At 43.8% G+C, this 18656-nt stretch overlaps 1 protein-coding gene across 1 annotated transcript in view; it reads right to left on the bottom strand.

Annotated features, from left to right (window-relative positions):
* Positions 1–18656, bottom strand: part of LOC111157053 (HECT, C2 and WW domain containing E3 ubiquitin protein ligase 1) — a 453548-nt gene that overhangs the window by 4794 nt on the left and 430098 nt on the right. Inside the window, exons 23-27 of the mRNA XM_022518266.1 lie at positions 11013–11111; positions 10320–10449; positions 4921–5067; positions 3631–3745; positions 3039–3237 (exon numbers count right to left, since the gene is read on the bottom strand). Coding sequence (XP_022373974.1) covers positions 3039–3237; positions 3631–3745; positions 4921–5067; positions 10320–10449; positions 11013–11111 — 690 coding nt within the window. The remainder of the gene's footprint in view (positions 1–3038; positions 3238–3630; positions 3746–4920; positions 5068–10319; positions 10450–11012; positions 11112–18656) is intronic.

The raw sequence follows: 18656 nt of genomic DNA, 5'->3' as shown, positions 1-18656 counted from the left end.
TTTAAAGATTTTATTTATTTATTTGACAGAGAGAGATCACAAGTAGACGAAGAGGCAGGCAGAGAGAGAGAGAGAGAGAGAGGGAAGCAGGCTCCCTGCTGAGCAGAGAGCCCGATGCGGGACTCGATCCCAGGACCCTGAGATCATGACCTGACCTGAAGGCAGAGGCTTTAACCCACTGAGCCACCCAGGCGCCCCCTAACTACAGGTTTTATCTGGCATTTTATTTCAATCCAACAGGATAGATTAGAAGATACAGCATGATCTGCAGGCAAGGAGGTAAAGTGTCATCTTGAGGAACTTATATGTCAGACACACAGACACACACACATACACAAAGCAAATACGCATGGACTGGGTTGTAACGTTATATAAAAAACGTATTTCTTTCTGTGGCCTATGGTGAAAAAGTTTGAAAATCAGTGATCTCGCTCTATCTTCCATACCTTCTGACCTTCCAGCTAACTACATTTATTAAAACCTCTGGTTCTTTGCTTAAATCCTTCCCATTTCAGGTGTTCCCGCCAGATTGCGTGGTACCTGAGTCCACATGGTGACCTGCCTGCCTATTCAATGCTCTAACCTGCCAGCTACTTGGCCTCAACCCCAGTGACTATCCCGCCCATCTGGTACGGAAGTTTCTTCACCAGACACTGTAAAATGACACCCTGGAAACCACTGCTCTCATAGTCCTCCTTCCTAACCCTCCTACAGTTTTTAGGAGGCAAGGACTTGAATTGATGTGAAGGTTTTATTTAGCCTGAGCTATGATTCGGGTTTGGTTGTGATGTTATTTGGCACTCTGGTCTGGGAAGCCAGCTGCCTCTCCATGGGGGGAAGATCTGAGAACAAAGTAGTTCCAGACCACCTTTCCTCCCAGTCTGGGCAGTGTGCGTTGGGCTTCTGTTCTTTGGGAAGTCCCGGGTTGTCCTGTGTCTGGTGCTCTGCTAGCTCTGTGCTTCCTGCTATCTACCATGTGGTCTGGCTAGTATACCCAAACTACTGTCCTTGGAAGTCAGAAGTTATTTCTTTCTTTGAACACATTGGTGAACTTTTTCGGTTCTTGGATCTTCAGAAAATGCACAGGAAAGACTAGTTAGGGGTTACTATCCAGAGGGTCATTTTTACTGTCCTCCCAGAGGCATCTCAGCACTTGCTTCTTGGGACCCTCTTGGCCCAAGGTAAAGTCTCTGTCTCCCCAAGGAATCCTCTCTGTGGTTTGCAGAACAGCAGCTTTTTCAGGGATGCCTTGGCCTGGATGTGAATAGCTCCATGATAAGCCCAATGTCCATCTTACAAACTCCTTGTGTGGGTTAATAGTATTAATGTATATTTCAAAGCTTCTCAAAGAAAATATGTAATTAGGCTCAATCTGTGACCTCCAAATGACAAAAAGCAATTCCTATTCCCTTTCCTAAAGAGTAAATCAGAGCCTCCTCAGCACAGCCCTCTCCCTGTGACCCACCAAACTATCTTTCTCAATCTCATCCCTTGTGAGCATCACTTTGGATATCTTGACCTCCACGCTGGTTCAGCGATCCTTCCTGCTTCAGCTTGGAACTCTGCTCTACTCATTTATTGCCCCCTCAGTGCTCACCTAAGTGCCATCTTTTTGTGGCATGTCCTCTTCCCAACTCAATCGGGATTTGGTCTGTATTTTACATTACAGACCTTCCCAGTACCTTCCATTTACACTCCTTCTCAGTGCCTCTCCGATTCCACTTCGTGTTGTAACTCATTATTACTGGGCTGTGCTCCTTCCTAGACTACAAGCTCCTATGGGAAGGTAGACGGTTGTGTCTTAGCCACTCTTCAGAGTACACACGATGCTGGTGTTGTGGGGGGGGGCGTGTGCTATCATCAAACAGTGATGCAAACCCATTTCTCTAAAAACAGACTGTTTCCAAATAACCTCATGTACCGAATCTGTCATTAACTACATAAATGGAAATCTTGCCTTTTTATGCCTTATTTTCTTGCCAGATTTAATTCAGTAGGCTCAGCTCTCAGCAGACCCAAGCGAATGAGCACTGAGGGTCTGCTGAACAAGTCCATGAAGCCAGGGCTGGAAACTGTGCCAAGACGGTAGGCTGTCATTGACCAGGTGGGCATGTACTGTTTCCTGGGCCTCCTGATGCTCACTGACATCAGCTGACTAGTCTTCAGGACATGGGAAGGTCTGGGAGATCTGGATGCCAATCATAGTTCAGTAGATCCTTCCACTAGGATTTAGCAATAGTGTCCAGGAGGCCATGTGGAAAGAGCCGAATTAAATGTGGATCGTCTTTTATAATCAGAAAATATCATAGTAGAAGAAAATAATATGGATCAGTCTTTTCTTCTGCTGTTGAGCAGTATTTATTACTGTGGTACCTATGCAGAGGTGCCCTTTTATTTCACTGAGCAGGAAAAGGCTGCTCAAGGTGGTCGAGGAAGGACCCAGGAAGTGTTAGAACTCGTGGTGGAGGGAATTCCTTCTGTTACATTGCCTAGATCCCTAGTGTCTCCTTTACTGCCTTTATCTCACCATCATCTCCTTGACAGCCTGCTATACTGAAGTCACTACAGAGACTTGAGATACACATGGTCTTGTCCTCGCATGTTTCAAAACACAGTAGGAAAAATGTGACACGTACGAGCATAACCATCCTACCGAGTACAAGTCATGTGCCAGAGAAGGACAGATACAGAGCTGGAAGGCTTATGTTGGGCTTCTAGCCTCTCTTCCCACCCTTACTTGCTGAGACATTCCTCCTCAAGTTAAACTGGGCTACATACAGCTGGGAAGGCTTCCCACAACAGACACACGGGCCATGACACTACAGCCTAAATGCTATCAGTCATCAAAAAACCAACCAAGAATATGGTCTAAATTCACCTCCCAGAGACTCCTCACGGGTGCCTTTCGCCAGTAAGTCACATAAGAGTAACTTGGGTGGCAGGAAAGAATTCCATCCCGAAGGACCATCCCCCAAACTCCAATCTCAAAGTGTGTGGCCCTCTTCGGTGGGTTCGTGAGGGCCGGCAGGAGCACCTACCTGGGGAGAGATGTAATCTTCCCCCACTTCTCTATGCAGAAGCGCCGGAGCCCATTGCTTCCTCGGAGGGCCGCAAAGCCTTCATAGGGCACACTCGACGTTCCCGTGACAAACTGAAGTAACCTCAGCCTCTGCTCATTATTGAAGCGCTCCACGGCAGCCCAGAACCAGCGGATCACAAGATGCCCGTCGTGGTAACCTGAGGGGAGCGGAGGGACGGGGACAGGGAGGATGTGCAGAGAGGAGAGGAGGAAGGGAGAGAGGCGACATGTAGCGCAGGGGTGAGGAGGACCGAACTGCTCCTGTCGGTCTGCCAGGTTCTCTAACGTGGGCCTTCACACAGGTCGAAGGCGATCTGTGCACCTAGGTCAGGTTTTACAGCAAAAGCTGATTTACAAAATGGCCATTTTATAAGATTTTATGCTCTGAGGGATGTCCTCAGAGATGTCTGCTTCCTACGTGAACAACTGGGACCCCACCAACCGTTTTCCTGCCTGGTGAACGTGAGACAAGGAGTGGCTATGTTAATTTCACTGCAGTATACGTTTTCTTAAAAACAGACAACTGCATCTGGGCCAGCCCTTCGGCTCACCTCCCCGGTACTCCGTGTTATTCCGCCAGTCGTTCAGGTCGATCTCCGCCGTGCCAGCTATCACCAGCTCCAGCTCCCTGGCGTCGAACACGGAGACAAGCCTCGAGTCTACGACCTGAAATACACATTAGGCTTCAGGTCCAACCACACTGAAGTTCTAGTCGTTATTATGACTTCTGTGGTTTTACACTGGGAAACGGACCATCATTTCCAACTTTTTTCTTTTTTAAACCAATGTACTATCGTGTTCAAGTTCAAAGTCATGATTTAAACATTCTGAAACACAACCATCAATGAGCTGGGAACTCCAAAAAGGCCCCAGGGTTTTCACTACCTTTGAAAGTCCCTCTCAGAATGCTGTCATGAACAAATCTGACTTGACTTTCTCTGGTCGCACTGAAGTTGCCAAGTATCATCGCATTTTAAAGGCAAAAGGTCCCAACACGTTGAAGTGACATGAGGGCTTTTACTATGATCATTTCACTTATAAGGTATCCTCTCTTCCACATAAAACTATGACTTATTTCCTAGAAATGGGCATTCTATATTAAAACAACTGTATTTCCCTTCCTTTCTCCCTTCAGTTCCTTCCTCCTGCCTTCAAAGATCTGGAAGGACTTCCTTAGCTAGGGCTCTGAGCTCTGACTTTACGCTTTGTTTTCAAATAGATCAGACACAAGTCACAGCTCCTTCAATCAGACTCATGGTGGACCAGCCAGTGAGCCATGTTGTCCTCCAGTACGGGCAGGGAAAGAAAACCTTCCAAGGCCCGAGCCCCGAGAAAACATTTACAGTGTCTTGTTTCTAAACTGCAAAAGGTTAAGGATGTCAACATTTGGTGCATGGGAAGTTGGCAGCTGTCCCTGTCCTCTTGACTTACCACCTTAGTCATGGCACAAAGTGACACTATAACACGAGAAATCTAGCAGGAACGGACAGTGCCCTCCAATGCCTTCAGGTCACTTATTTTCATTTCACTGAATGAAAGGAAACACACAGCATGCACACACCTTGACAGGAGATACTGAGTGTTTTCCTAACTGCCACACCGGGGCCACAGCAACACCATTTTTGTGAGGGCATTTTTCACCTACCACAAGAGCTAGGTCTCCCAGAGAACTCTGACCCCTCTGTCATCTGTCCCAAGGGTGTTCTCTTTGCAATGTGGTGACTGGAGCCGAGCCCTTTGCCTGACTTGGTTCTTCTTCTCCTTTCCCCCTACAAGCTGTGCCGGTGACGAGGGAGGGCCCTGACCGCAGCCTGTCTTCCTCAGCCAGGCCTGGGCCTCACCTCACAGAAGCCCCGTACCAGGGCCTCGGTCTGCTGTACCACACCGCGTTCCACCCGCCACTTCACCATCCTCTCGATGTACTCCTTCTTGTTCTTCTCCGTCACCTGGGTGTTGGCCCCTCCGGATTTTAACTCCCTCTCTGTTACCTTGTGGGCAAACAGAAAGATGGCGTTGCTTGTCAACTCAGCTTATCTGGCCATGACACATGTCAATTCTAGGAGGACGAACGATTTATAAAGAGTCTTCCTCACATGGGTTCAGCATTATTACCTCCTTCAGTCTTTTTCCTTTTCTGGAAGTTACTAAAAAAAGCTCTGGTTCTTCTCAGATGATGGTTTGAGCTGGAAGCTGGAAAGCTGCATTTTTGTTTGTTTTATTAAGGGGAAACATATTTCCTTAACTCAAGAGGCATAACAGAAATAAAAGAAAAATGCCCCTCGTTGTCCCAGGGAAAGAGATGAACCAGAAAGTCCTTATACTCAATTCCCCCAAATCCCACTTAGATCACATCCTCAAAAGCCACCAGCCTCCCCACCCAGAGCAGGTCATTAACAGGAAAATAGCAGAAGGTGGGAAGATGGTTTTTATAGCCGGTATAATATTGACTAAAGAATGACAGACTAACCTTGAGAAAGGAAACAGAAAATGACCTTGCCACTTTGTATAGTGGTGCTTGTAGGACAAAGGAATCATTAAGAAAAGCTATGATCTGTGCGCTACCTTTTGAAAGGCAAGAGGGTAGATAACATGTTAGCCATTTTTATCAGGAAGTGTTGGGGTGCCTGGGTGGCTCAGTCAGTTAAATGGCTGCCTTCAGCTCAGGTCATGATCTTGGAGTCTGGGGATTAAGCCCCACATTGGGTTCTCTGTTCAGTGGGGAGTCTGCTTCTCCTTCTGACTCTCCCCCTGCTCATCGTCTCTCTCTCAAATCAATAAATAAAATCTTAAAAAAAAAAAAAGTGTTGGTGTTTTAAGGAGTTGTCAGTCACTTAAGGGGCTCAGCTCACCACTCGAAGCTTTAAGAAATGAGGCATAACTGTATTTAGCCATGGGTTTAAGAAATGTAGATACGTACATTTGGCATTCAGGGATTTAGGTACCTAAACAAGCAGTCCACAGAAGTCTGATGGTTATTTTTTCTTCTATCACTTAGGTGACTAGTGCTAGTTACAAAATACTGGCTAATTCTAACATCTTAATTGCCACTCAGTATCCACATTCCGTGGAACCTCTGATTTTCAGCTGCCCAGTTAAAGACTAATTCCTAACCCCACCTGCAGCTAGGTGCTCCAGGTAACTAAATCTTGGCAGGTACGGTGTAAGCAGAAGTATTGTATGGCCCGTTCGGGGACGTCCTTGAAGGGAGGGGCTGTCGTTCCTTTGTCCTGCAGCCTCAGGCCCCACCATGATGGCTGGGCCACAAGTGCAGGTGCCTACGGTAGGCACTGTAGCCGTGGCTTGTCTGCCTCTATACTTGGATGCGAGAGAAAAATAAACTGTTAATTTCAGCAGGGTCATTTTGGGTTTCCTCACACACAGCTGACCCTAATCCCAACTAACACACCCAGGAAAAGCCTATGATGTCCTTCACTGGCAGCTCTTCAGGATCTCATAACTTGCTAAAAGAAGGGCTAAGACTCAGTTCTCCAGAATCAAAGTCATTGTTCTTAGCGACCTCGTTTGAAGAAGAATGAGATCTGTTTACACTGTACACAGAGAGACATTTTTCTAGATCTACACTACATCCTTATTTTTATCATTGGGAACACTGTGAACTTCTGAGTTGTTCCTGTGCCACACACACACGAGGAGTATGCTTTTGTATTTTCAGTGTTATTTTTTCCCTCTAATTTTGTGTATTCAGTTATGTGTAGCTTACTTCATTTTTCTCTGAGTAGGTAATATGTATCCATGGAGTAACATTCAAGCTGTATAAAAAGCCATGAGTGAAAAGCAAGTTTCTCTCCCATCTCATCTCCCAGCCATATAGTCTCCCTACCCAGAGAAAACTGCCCTTTACTTCTCTTCCAGGGAGAACTGACCAATATAGTAGGGAACATGTGTAAATCATCTCCTTTCCCCCATAAATTGCATATTTTATACACTATTCATCGCCATACTTTTTTCACTTAAAAATGGACCCTGACAGTTGTCGTGAACCAATTCGGAACTGACTTACTCTGTTCTAGTTGTTGTTGTTGCAATATCCCGTTCACTGTCTATGATTTACAAGGAAGCTGATGGGCTGGGATGTCTTGCACTTTTCAGCCCCACATCCCACTGGCTCACTATTCCACTGTGTGAATGTATCAGAATTTATTTAGCCAGTGCTCTATTTCTGGACATTCAGAGTATTCAGATCTTTTGCAACTATCAACAAGGGTGCGGTGAAGATCTTAGTACGTTACTCATTTGAATCAGGTGTGAATCTGTAGGACAAATTCCTAGACATGGGTGCTGACTCAACGGCAGGTGCATTTGTTTTTTTATTTTTTTATTTAAATTCCAGTTAGTTAACATACAAGGTAATACTAGTTCCAGGTGCAGAATTTAGTGATTCATCACTTAACATACAATACCCGGAAGGGCGGGTGCATTTAGAATGAGGGTAGCTATCATAAAGGTGCCTTTCACAGGGAGTGAACCAAACTTCCACTTACTCCCACCTACACTCCTGTGCAGCCATGTCTGCTCCCTACACCACCTCCCAAATGGAATATTGCTAACCTTTCCGATTCTTGACAATCGTGTAAGGGAAAACGGCATTTCACTATACTTTAATTTACATTTTTACAACTTGTGAATGAGATTATTTCCTCTTATTTCCTTTTTTGAGAATCACTTATGTTTTGCTAATTATCTACTTGTTGATCATTGCCTATTGGTCTGTGGAATCTCTTTCTATGTTGAAAGACTAGCCTTAGTCTATTCAATATTATGATGCTCTTACTTTGTTTATGCTGTATTTTTGCCACACAGAATTAAATAGTAATTTTAGCTCACTAGGTCAGTCTCTTCTTTTATGACTTTGAAAGTTGTGTCACATCTATAGTAGCATTCCTTACTGGAAGACTAAAAATAAAAATTCTATCATTTTTTTCTTTTTTCTTTATTTATTTTTAATAGTCAGCTTTCTAATCTAGGTGGTATTTATTGTGATATAATGAGTTAGGTTAGAAATCTAACTTAAAGAGAAAAGAAGGGCTATATGCTCATATGTTCATAGCAGCGATGTCCACAACAGCCAAACTCTGGAAGGAGCTGAGATGTCCTTCAACAGACAAATGGATAAAGAAGATGTGGTTCATAGATACAAAGGAATATTCCTCAGCCGCCAGAAAGGATGAATGTCTGTCATCTGCATCGACATAGATGGAAATGGAGGGGATTAAGATGAGTGAAATAGGTCAAGCAGAGAAAGACAATTATCATATGGTTTCACTTATATGTGGAACATAGGAATAGCAGGGAGGACATTAGGAGAAAGAAGGGAAAAATGAAGGGAGGGTGGGAATCAGAGGGGGAGATGAACCATGAGGGACTATGGACTCTGGGAAACAAACTGAGGGTTTCAGAGGGGAGGGGATGGGGGGATGGGTGAGCCTGGTGATGGGTATTGAGGAGGGCACGTATTGCATGGAGCACTGGGTGTTATACGCAAACAATGAATCTTGGAACACTGCATCAAAAACTAATACTGTACTGTATGGTGACTAACATAATAAAATTAAAAAAAAGGAATCTAACTTAAAATTTTTTTTAACTTAAAATTTTTTAAGATGGCTACTCCATTGTCTTAATAAAACTTGCTAAATGATTGAGCTTATTTTACAAATTTACCCTCTACTACAAGGCAAATGTAAAGAATGGGCCAAAAGAAGTCATGCACAGGGAAGTATATTTCATACTTTCACCTAGTACATGGCAGGACAGTTCAGTGAACTGTATATTCTTTTTGGTTTTTTGGGGAAGATTTTATTTCTAAGTAATCTCTACACCCAACATGGGGCTCAAACTTACAACTCCAAGATCGAGAGTCACATGCTCTATCAACTGAGCCAGTCAGGGGCCCCCGAAAAATCATATATTTTTGAACATATTTAAATGTGCCCTCTACAGTTGTAAAAAGAAAAGAAAATTCTCAAATATGGAAGAGGGTATTCTTCAGAGGTATGTTTACAAAGAGGAAATTCAACAGAATGTTGATATCTTCCAGGACCTGTCCAAAATTCTTGACTATGGTACGGGTGCCACCAAGTTCAGTGGGTGCCTCTTACACTTGGACTCAGCAGGCCGCCTGCATTTGTGCTTATACTTATGCTCATAGGTACTTACAAAGCCTACCAACTCCACTCTCACAACGACCCATTACAAGTTATCACGTGTCACAGGCTTTTGAAATCTCTTGTAAATGACTCAGGTTATGGTTAACCTGATAAAACTGTAACCCAGAAGATTCAAAACTATATAAATACTGATGGACAAAAATGAGAAGCTTTATCTTATTAAATAATATTTATATACATGCATTTTGGAGGAGCAAATATCTAGATGCTAGTGATAAAAAGAAGTATTTTGTAGTGGCACAGATCACAGAAATACCTTCCAAATGTATTTCACACTTCATAAAAATGTTTTCTAATCCATTATCACTTTGATTTTCAAAATATCTATAAAGTAGATCCATGAAAAGGAAAAGAAGGAAGAAGACATGGGCAGCTTTAATAACGAAAGTAGTCCTCAACGAATTATATTTTAAATGAATGAGATTCTTTTTTTTCTAGATTAAAAACAAAAGAATGGAAAGCAAGGGCTTGAACAGATAAACATACACCTATGTACACAGCAGCATTATTTACAATAGCTAAAACATGGAAGAAACCAAAGCGTTCATCAATAGGTGAATGGGTAAATTAATTTTTTATATGAGTAAATACATAAATCACACACACACACACACACGCGCACACACACACACACATATATTTTCCACCACACACATATATATGGTGGAATACTATTCAGCCCCCCAAAATAAGGAAATCCTATTATGTGCTATAATGTAGGCAAACCTTGAGGACAATGTGTTAAGTGAAATACGCCAGTCACGAAAAGACAAATACTGTATGAGGTATCTAGAGCAGCCAAATTCACAGAAAGAGAAAGTAGAATGGCTGTTGCCAGGGACTGGGGAGGAGGAAAAATGAGGAATTATTATTTAATGGCTAGAGTTCCAGTTGTGCAAAATAAACAAGTCCTAGAGATTGTACAACAGTGTGACTATATTCAACAATGCTGGACTGTAGACTTAAAAACAATTAAGGTGGCAAACTTTGTGTCATGTGAATGTTCAACAGTAAAAAACAAATGCTCTTTCCAAGCCCCGCATCTCACAAACCTGTCCAAAAACTTCTTCGTTAACAGTGAACGTGAGGTCTAGGATATCTGTGATATTGTTGTCCTTCATCCACTGCAAACTCTGGTGGAACTCCTCATCCAGATATTCCAGGTCGCTCAGATCGCAGGGCCTGGATGCATTCCAAGGGCAAAACGTAACCAGTTTGTTAACTGAACAGATGCCCAGCCTGGCTAAAACAACATAGGCTGATTCTAACAATTTTGATACTCTGGAATATACTGATGAGTCTTTTCAGTGCATTCAATGCTTGTTTTTGAAAATTTGTTTTTCAAATTGAAATTTGAAATTCAATTGTGAAATTGAATGCAATTATCCCAGTAATAAACATGAGATGATTATTAATGGCAACTGGAGAAACGTTTTTAAAAAATATTTTAAAACAATGAAGTTTTAGACAGATTAATTCTACTTAGTGTAATGCAAAGTTTGCAATATGACTGTAATTATTTATATAAACTGATTCATTCTATTATATGAAGTTTTAATAGTCTTCTCCTATGCTTACATAAAAACTCCAAATGCCTTTATATTGTATTAAAAGGTTTATGTGTCGTCTAAGCACTCAGAAAAGTCAACGAATAGGAATGGTTAGGGTAAACCAGGGACAGAGTCCGAGGTACCAGGGAGACCAGACCTTAGTGCGTGGACCACGGCCTACAGTAATACACTTACAGTCTCAGGAGTGCCTTGTAGAAGGGCCTTGTGAAGAAGGCGTCAAGAAGGTACTGATGGATCAAAGCCAGGCCTAGGATACGACCACTAAACCTGAACCTGAAACACAGACAAGGCAGAAAAATTGAAGGGCAGGTGGAAATTCACATTGTTAAAAAATTTAATTTGTACTTGTATTTGATGTGTTTCTTGACAGTAAGCTGTTTATGGAATTTGCTATTGATGACACAAGGGAGGTGCCCATTCTCCTCCTCCTTACACTTTATCCTAAACCACGCCTGCGTGCTTGTTATGTATTAAGGGAACTCTCCTCTCCCCCAAGCACCAGAAGAGAGTCCTTCTGCTGGAGTCCTCTTCTCAGAGCTGACAGTATAAGGACCCAAGAGAAGAAACGCACTGGTAAAGGAGAAGTCTGGAAGCCCAGATAAACAGTCCACATTGAACCTGAGAGGACCTGAACCCAAGGACATAGAAAGCTTTCTGGACCATGTCTCCTTATCCATTCAAGCATTCCAGAGATACCACCGGAAGGTCTAATGTGTGCTCAATACACTCCAAGAGGCAGAAGACTTGAGTATGAGTCCTTCACGGCTTCTGTGCTCAGAGTCAGCAGGAAGAGTTCCATGGAATCCCACTGTGGTAAGCATAAGCTGAGCCTACACGGCTATTTACTATTGCCACACACAAGCGAAGAACAGGTCTCTGCTGGGAAGAACTGGTCCTGTAGATCTGGCTACCTCCAGATACACGGGCCTTTAATGATTTAAATCCTTATCGGGGAAAATCCTGGGATTTTTTTCTAATAATCTGGAATTTTCACTAATAACCTGCTTGGCTGATTGCTGGAGCTTGATCCCACGGCTGCCCTGCTCCTAAACCAGAAGCTCGTCTGCTTGGTCTAGCACACGGTTTCCTCACCATGTGGGCCTTGCCCATCTCTAGCTCCTGCCTCCATAACAGGGGTCTCCCTGGTCTCTTCCATCTAATCAGTCTTTCACCCAACTGTAGACTCTGCTGTGACTTTTTTTCAGATCCTCCCAGTTGGAATTTTCAACTAACCCACCTCCACTACCTTTCATGAGACTTTTTTCAGACTCAGAAGATTTTCTACCTTACAACTACTCTAAACATTGTTACAATGAATACATCCTCTGATCCCATAGAATGAGCATAATTCTAAATACCACTTCAAACAGGCATATTTCAAGCGGTCAATTCTATTCGCAGGAGATAACATGCCAACATCAACGTACAAGTACGATCAACTCTGAAGAGAGTGGAGGTGAGGGGAATCTCAGCTGAGAGGCACTGTGGATGGGGAAGCTCCCAGAGTGATCAGACGTCTTGGAGTCCCTGAGGCCAGTGTGCCCCACTAGTGCTTTGTCCCAGGGCTGTCTCCTGACCCGCTTAATAAATGACCAGTCCCCAATATGAGGACCACAATCCTGTATATACAAACACAGCTTACTTCTACCCCAATACAAGCGTGCCCACTCTAACTGGACTCCAAGCATTACGGCTGAGGCTTCTAGCGTTATGGTGGGGTTGTGACCGTCCAGATGGAGATGACCGAGACCACCCAAAGCAGGAAGAGCGCAAACATCAACACGGGTGTCTGGCCGAGGACCCTCTTCCCTGACAGGTGGCCCCCAAAGGCCTGGTAAAGAAGAACTGTAATCTCAGCAGGCAGTAAGTATCCACAGATAGGGAGTAGATGAAAATATTACACAAGGACACAATTTTCAGTCAATGTTTTAAAAAATGGAATATTCCAGTGAATTGTAAACGTCCTAACAGACTATTAATTATTCAAATCTGTTCAGGAAGAAGCAGAAAACTTAAATAGGCAAAGAACCACAGTATGAACTAGAAAATTATAAGGAAAAAGGACTACATACAAAATTGATGCTGGGACTGGATACACACACACACACACACACACACACACACACACGTATTTAAAGACATATTCTTTCAAATCCTCCATGGATAGATAGAAAACCCTTCTGCTATTTATATAGTTCCAGAAATCAGAAAAGGACAGAAAACTTCTTAATTCATCATTATGAGCTACCATCACCACAAAATGGAATCTGGAAAAAAGCAAAAGAAAGAACACTAAAGTTATTTCACTTATATATTTAAAATATTATAGTTAAAACATGAGAACCTACCAATCCATTCCCAGAACAATGCAAAATGATTAAAGATATTTGATTTTAGAAAACTGAGGACAGGGGCACCTGGGTGGCTCAGTGGGTTAAAGCCTCTGCCTTCGGCTCAGGTCATGGTCTCAGGGTCCTGGGATCGAGCCCCGCATCGGGTTCTCTCTGCTCAGCAGGGAGCCTGCTTTCCCCTCTCTCTCTGCCTGCCTCTTTACTTGTGATCTCTCTCTGTCAAATAAATAAATAAAATCTTTAAAAAAAAAAAAGAAAACTGAGGACAGTTTAATATTAGGTATTCTATTATTAACACTGGAATTCTATTATTAAAATGAATTATGGGGGCACCTGGGTGGCTCAGTTGGTTAAACCACTGCCTTCGGCTCAGGTCGTGATCCCGGAGTCCTGGGATGGAGTCCCACATCAGGCTCCCAGCTCTGCAGGGAGTCTGCTTCTCCCTCTGAACTTCTCCCCTCTCATGCTCTCTCTCACTCTCTTTCTCTCTCTCAAATAAATAAAATCTTTAGAAAAATGAATTATGAAATCAAAAGACAAAAATCGTATGGCTTTTGCTGTTGTTGGAAGCTGAAGTTACCTGATAGTATCTGCCATCCATTTCTGAGGAAAAAATCTTTGTAGTAAACCATGAATAGAAGAATGGTCCCTTACCACAATGAGGAATGTCGATCTCAACACCCTATTTAACAGTAAAAACACAGAAGGATGCTGGTTACCACCGCCCTTTACAATGTGCCAGGAGCTCCAGTGACTGCAATTACTTCTGAGTGAAAAATTGGAAACAGATTGGAAATAACTTTCACTGAATGCCTACTGAACCACCATGTTACCGGTATTATCTCCCTGACCCTTGCAACAACTCTATTTTCACAATTTTTCTATCTTCATTTCACAGATTAAGAAACTGAAGGCCAATATTTAGCCCCAAGCAAGTGGTACGGTGAAGACACCGATGTGTATCTGTCAGGCCTTTCCCTCTGTGTCCATTTGGAGAAGCCAAACGGCAGAGAAGTTAATCCTCTGGTCCAGGGGCCGGGCTGCCTGGTGTGTGATCTCCTTCAAGGACTTAACTACCTGCTCTCTGTTTCCTCTTCGGCAAAACGGCACTTTTTACATATTATTATCTTATTTTATGTTGACTTCCAACACCAACTTGTGTCAAGTAAACTTCAATTAGCTTAAGCCAAGGGGGGAATTCCTTGCAAGTTCTTGGTGGTATCTCATGGAATCCAGGGTCAAGAAGGCAGCTGGGAGACAGCCAGATGAGGCACTGGAGTGACTTCACTGTCCCTCATCAACCTTCTCCCCTTGACTTCTCTTTGTGCACCTCTGCTCCTTTCTCCTCTCTTGCTGTCAAAACTTCCTGTGGTTTTCATCCTAGAAAGGCCAAGTTGACTCTTTCTGACTTAGTCCAAATTTCCAACACGATTCCCTGCTTTGTTGCGACTCAGGTTGGCTGCCCATCCTGGACCAATCGTAAGTGATCAGGAAAGCAAGTTCTGGGGAGCAGACTCAGGGTTCGGTGTCTTGCCAGTACCGTGTAGCGAGGATTGCCACCGCCTACCTCTCAACAAGGGGCTGCGACCCGATGGGAGTGCAGCAGATGACCTGGTTTCCAGCACAGGACACTTGCAATGCAGGCTACCAACAGACAGCTGCTGATTGACTTTGAATGGGTAGACTGTAAGATGGAATTTCTAAAGACAGAATTATACCAGTTTCACAGGCTGATGTGGGCCACTAGTAAGCTCTAGATATTTTTTTGTAGGTGTGTAAGCAATCCATGATAATGTGGCTTGCTTTACATAAACACAGACAGGATGGCTCATAGCCAGACCAATATATACAGTAAAATATTTTCCAGAGCAATGAACTATGATCTGGGATGTGTCTGTATGAAGCACAGTACAATTGTACAACTCAAATCCAAGAGAATAGCTTAAAAAGCATGGATTGAAATGGAAAACCTTAACAGCTGGTGAATTGCCATGGTGTATAATTTCATTTATAAGAAAACATCTTCTAGTAATTGTGCACTTCCTTGGTTTATCTCACTTAGCTTGAACAACTACTTGCTAAGAAATTTATTATCCTTTTGTTACAAATGTGTAGGAATTATAAAATGAAAAGAAACTGTATATCTTTAGTCTCTGTATTGATAATTTAAGAAACTATACACATAATTTAAGCAAAAGAAGTTTATATTTGGTCTAAGTTTATGTTTAGATTGCATTTGTAACAAGAGGTGTTTAGATTTATTGGCACAAATAGTACTTTTTGAAGATTTTATTTATTTATTTATTTATTTATTTATTTATTTATGAGAGAGAAAAAAAGAAAGAGAGAGAGAGAGTGCACAAGCGGGAGTGTGCGGAAGGGTAGAGGAGGAGGGGGAGGGACAAACAGACTCTCTGCTGAGCGCAGAGCCCAATGCGGGGCTCAATCTCAGGACCCCGCGATCATGACCTGAGCTGAAACCAAGAACTGGACACTCAACTGAATGAGCCACTCAGGCGCCCCACAAATAATAAGTTTTAGGGACAAATAAAAGTCCCCATGGAAGTAGCAGACTGTGCCTTCCCTGCCTGTGGATATTCCTGTGTCACTTCAACATCCAGGCCCCAGGGTCCCCAGCTGCAGAGCCCCCCATGTGTGAACTTGCAGGACCTCCAACCCTCCTTCCTCAGCAGGGACCCCACGAGGAGTCTCAGCTGATACTGCCGGTCAGCCTGACTCCCAGGGTGTGGCACTGTTCCTCCTTTCCCGGGCTGCCATTTTTGAAAGTGTACTGATCTCAGCCCATCCCAGCGATGGCTAATGTGCTCCATGATCTAGTGTGGTGCCACTGCCATCGAACCCCAGGCCGCTGCTGCCCAAGACCTGCTCATTTCTGTTTTGCTGGTAGGGCACAGCTCCTCTGTGTTGACCTGCTCTGTTGGACAGACTTCACAGCAGAGTTGCTAGGGACCTGAGAGTTTACTGGAACTACTTTTGAAGTTTACTCACTGTCCTTCAACCCCTCAGCTGGCAAAGTCATGGTGGACCGAGGGAGCAGCTCCCCCATCTCGGCCTCAGGCTTGCGGACCACTCTGGTTTGCTGTGCCATTCTTCTGCTTCTCTTGTGTTATTTCCGGGACCCCAGACTCCCTGCTCACACTTGCTTCCTATTGGGCTCCCCTTTGTGAGCATATCAGACAGGCCCACATGGGTCCAATTCCAGTGGGGGGCATCATTCAACTTCTCTTCACAGGAGGGGCCTCAGGTCCCAGGTACATCAGCAGGTGCAAGTGCACTCAGACACGGAGGTGTCTGAGGACATGGGAAGACAAGGCATGTCCCCTAACTGCATGTACCAGACATGACAGCTATACCACGCAGGTCTCTCAGGAACCCTGCCCCTGGCACTAGATGGTGGGTCTCAATCTTTCCTCCGTTCCAGCCACCTGAGGGATACAGTACTCTGATGGGTCAGGAATGGGGCCTTCCTTCATCAGTAATCCTCAAGTCTGGAGATGAGAGAGTTTCCCTCTAGCTCCACCTTGGGTATAATATGAAAACTCCTAGGATATTGTGATATGCCGTCCCCTTAAGATGTATTCCTGACTCTTTAAAAACACATAAGCCATTTTTTCCTATTTATTTCCTGATCAGAGATTAATCCACAGAAATCCATCCTAAGATGCCACAAAAATATGATCAATATACCAAAATACTAAGAACCCCACATTTAACAGGAAAAAAAAATCCCTTCTATTGAGTCAGTCACCTATGGGTTTCATCATTACAAAGATATGGTCTGTCTTCCTTCAGGGGAAGAAAGCGGACAGCTCACAATGACATTTCTCAACCTAGCCCCACCAACCCTGCGATTTATAGAAACAATCCTTGGGCCTCTATGTTCTTTTCCTTGGTTTTCCATGTGTTACCAGTTTTTGGTTTTTGTTATCATCAACCCTTATCCTCCTGCCAAACAAAACAGAATTGGGTATTTTATAGTGTAAAGAAAAATACACACAGCATAGAAGGCATCAAATAAAAGTACATCAACTCTGTCACATGCGGTAACGTCTTTGACCTTGATGGGTCTTCTCCCTGCATGTCAGTTACTGAGCACAGACACACTTGTGTGAATGGGACCACCTTGCCACTCCTGCTTCTCTGCAGCTTCCTCTTTTCATACCACAGGACAGCACAGACCCCCTCACATATCTGCAAATACAGGTTTTCATCATGCGATTTAAATAAACTCACAAAGCATTTCATTTCATAAATGTCCTTCACTTGGTTTGGCCCTTCCCACTCTGATGGAAACCCAAGTGGTTTTCATCTTTAACCATCTGCTCATCAGTATTGGGGGAGGCAGCAAGTAGCCAGTTAACTCTGGGACCCCTGGAAGACTTCTGAAGCAGGCCGATGGCACTCTTCAAATGCCAACTCTTCAATCCTTCTGAACACCTCACCTCCACCTCCTCTGGAGTTGAACTGAGGTTTGCCTCCGATGAAAGCAACAGCAGCCACTCTGAGCTTTCATAAAGACTTGGAGGGAGATGATGGCAGGAGATACGAAAGGAACCGATGGTACTGGCAAGGGTTTATCTCAGTACCATCTGGGTTTTGTACATTTTAGTGAGTTCAGAAGGTAATGGAGTTTCACACATTTCTGGCACATCTTCCCATGTGGGTTGAAGGCCCAACAAAGACTTGACTCTCCCCTTGAGTATTTAACCATTTGCTGACTCATCATTCTTCGGGCCGTTAGCCAATAATCCAAAGAAGGCAGCGTGGTGGGAAGGACAAAACTGTAAGTTCCAATGTCAGGCTGCCTCAGTTTAACTCTTCTGACTCGTGTGACTTTGGGCAAGCTGCTAAACAACCACGGTCCTCAGTTTACTCATCTGCAAAATGGGGGTCAAAATGTTGTAGAGGGCAACTGCGAAGACACTACAAGACTTTGTCCAGGGACTAGTGGAGGTCAGTCCACCTGGGTGTTTAATAAACACCACTGCACACTGACACATCTGATCCCTCAGAACCCCAGGGCCATACACACCATGCTGGACTGAGGGGTGCGAATGAATGTGGACTGAGTCTGTGGCTGCTACAGAACTAAGGCTTTTGCTCTGCTCACACGCAACATTCACGCATCACAATGCCTGGCACAGGTTAAGGACCCCATTAAGCTTTGCTGAATTGAATTAAATTAAAAATCATCATCAGATTTTATTCCCAGTGGAGCATGACTAGACAAGCCTACTGAACATTTCTCTGAGACATCATTTACCACTAGATGCCCATTTCCAATATCCACAGTAGGCCCCATTAGGGAAGACAGGCGGAAAGATGGAACCGCAGAGGAGACTGGGTGACTTGAGTCAACGGATGGAAAGATGTGGCGAATGTTTCACACCAAGAAGCCAACATAGCAGGCTTTTCCCTCCCTTCCTCTCCCTCTTTAGTCTCTCAG

This window comes from Enhydra lutris, unplaced genomic scaffold (genome assembly GCF_002288905.1).
Source record: "Enhydra lutris kenyoni isolate GAN:26980312 unplaced genomic scaffold, ASM228890v2 scaffoldscaffold51, whole genome shotgun sequence".
NCBI lineage: Eukaryota > Metazoa > Chordata > Mammalia > Carnivora > Mustelidae > Enhydra > Enhydra lutris.
This window is presented reverse-complemented; position numbering and strand designations above follow the sequence as displayed.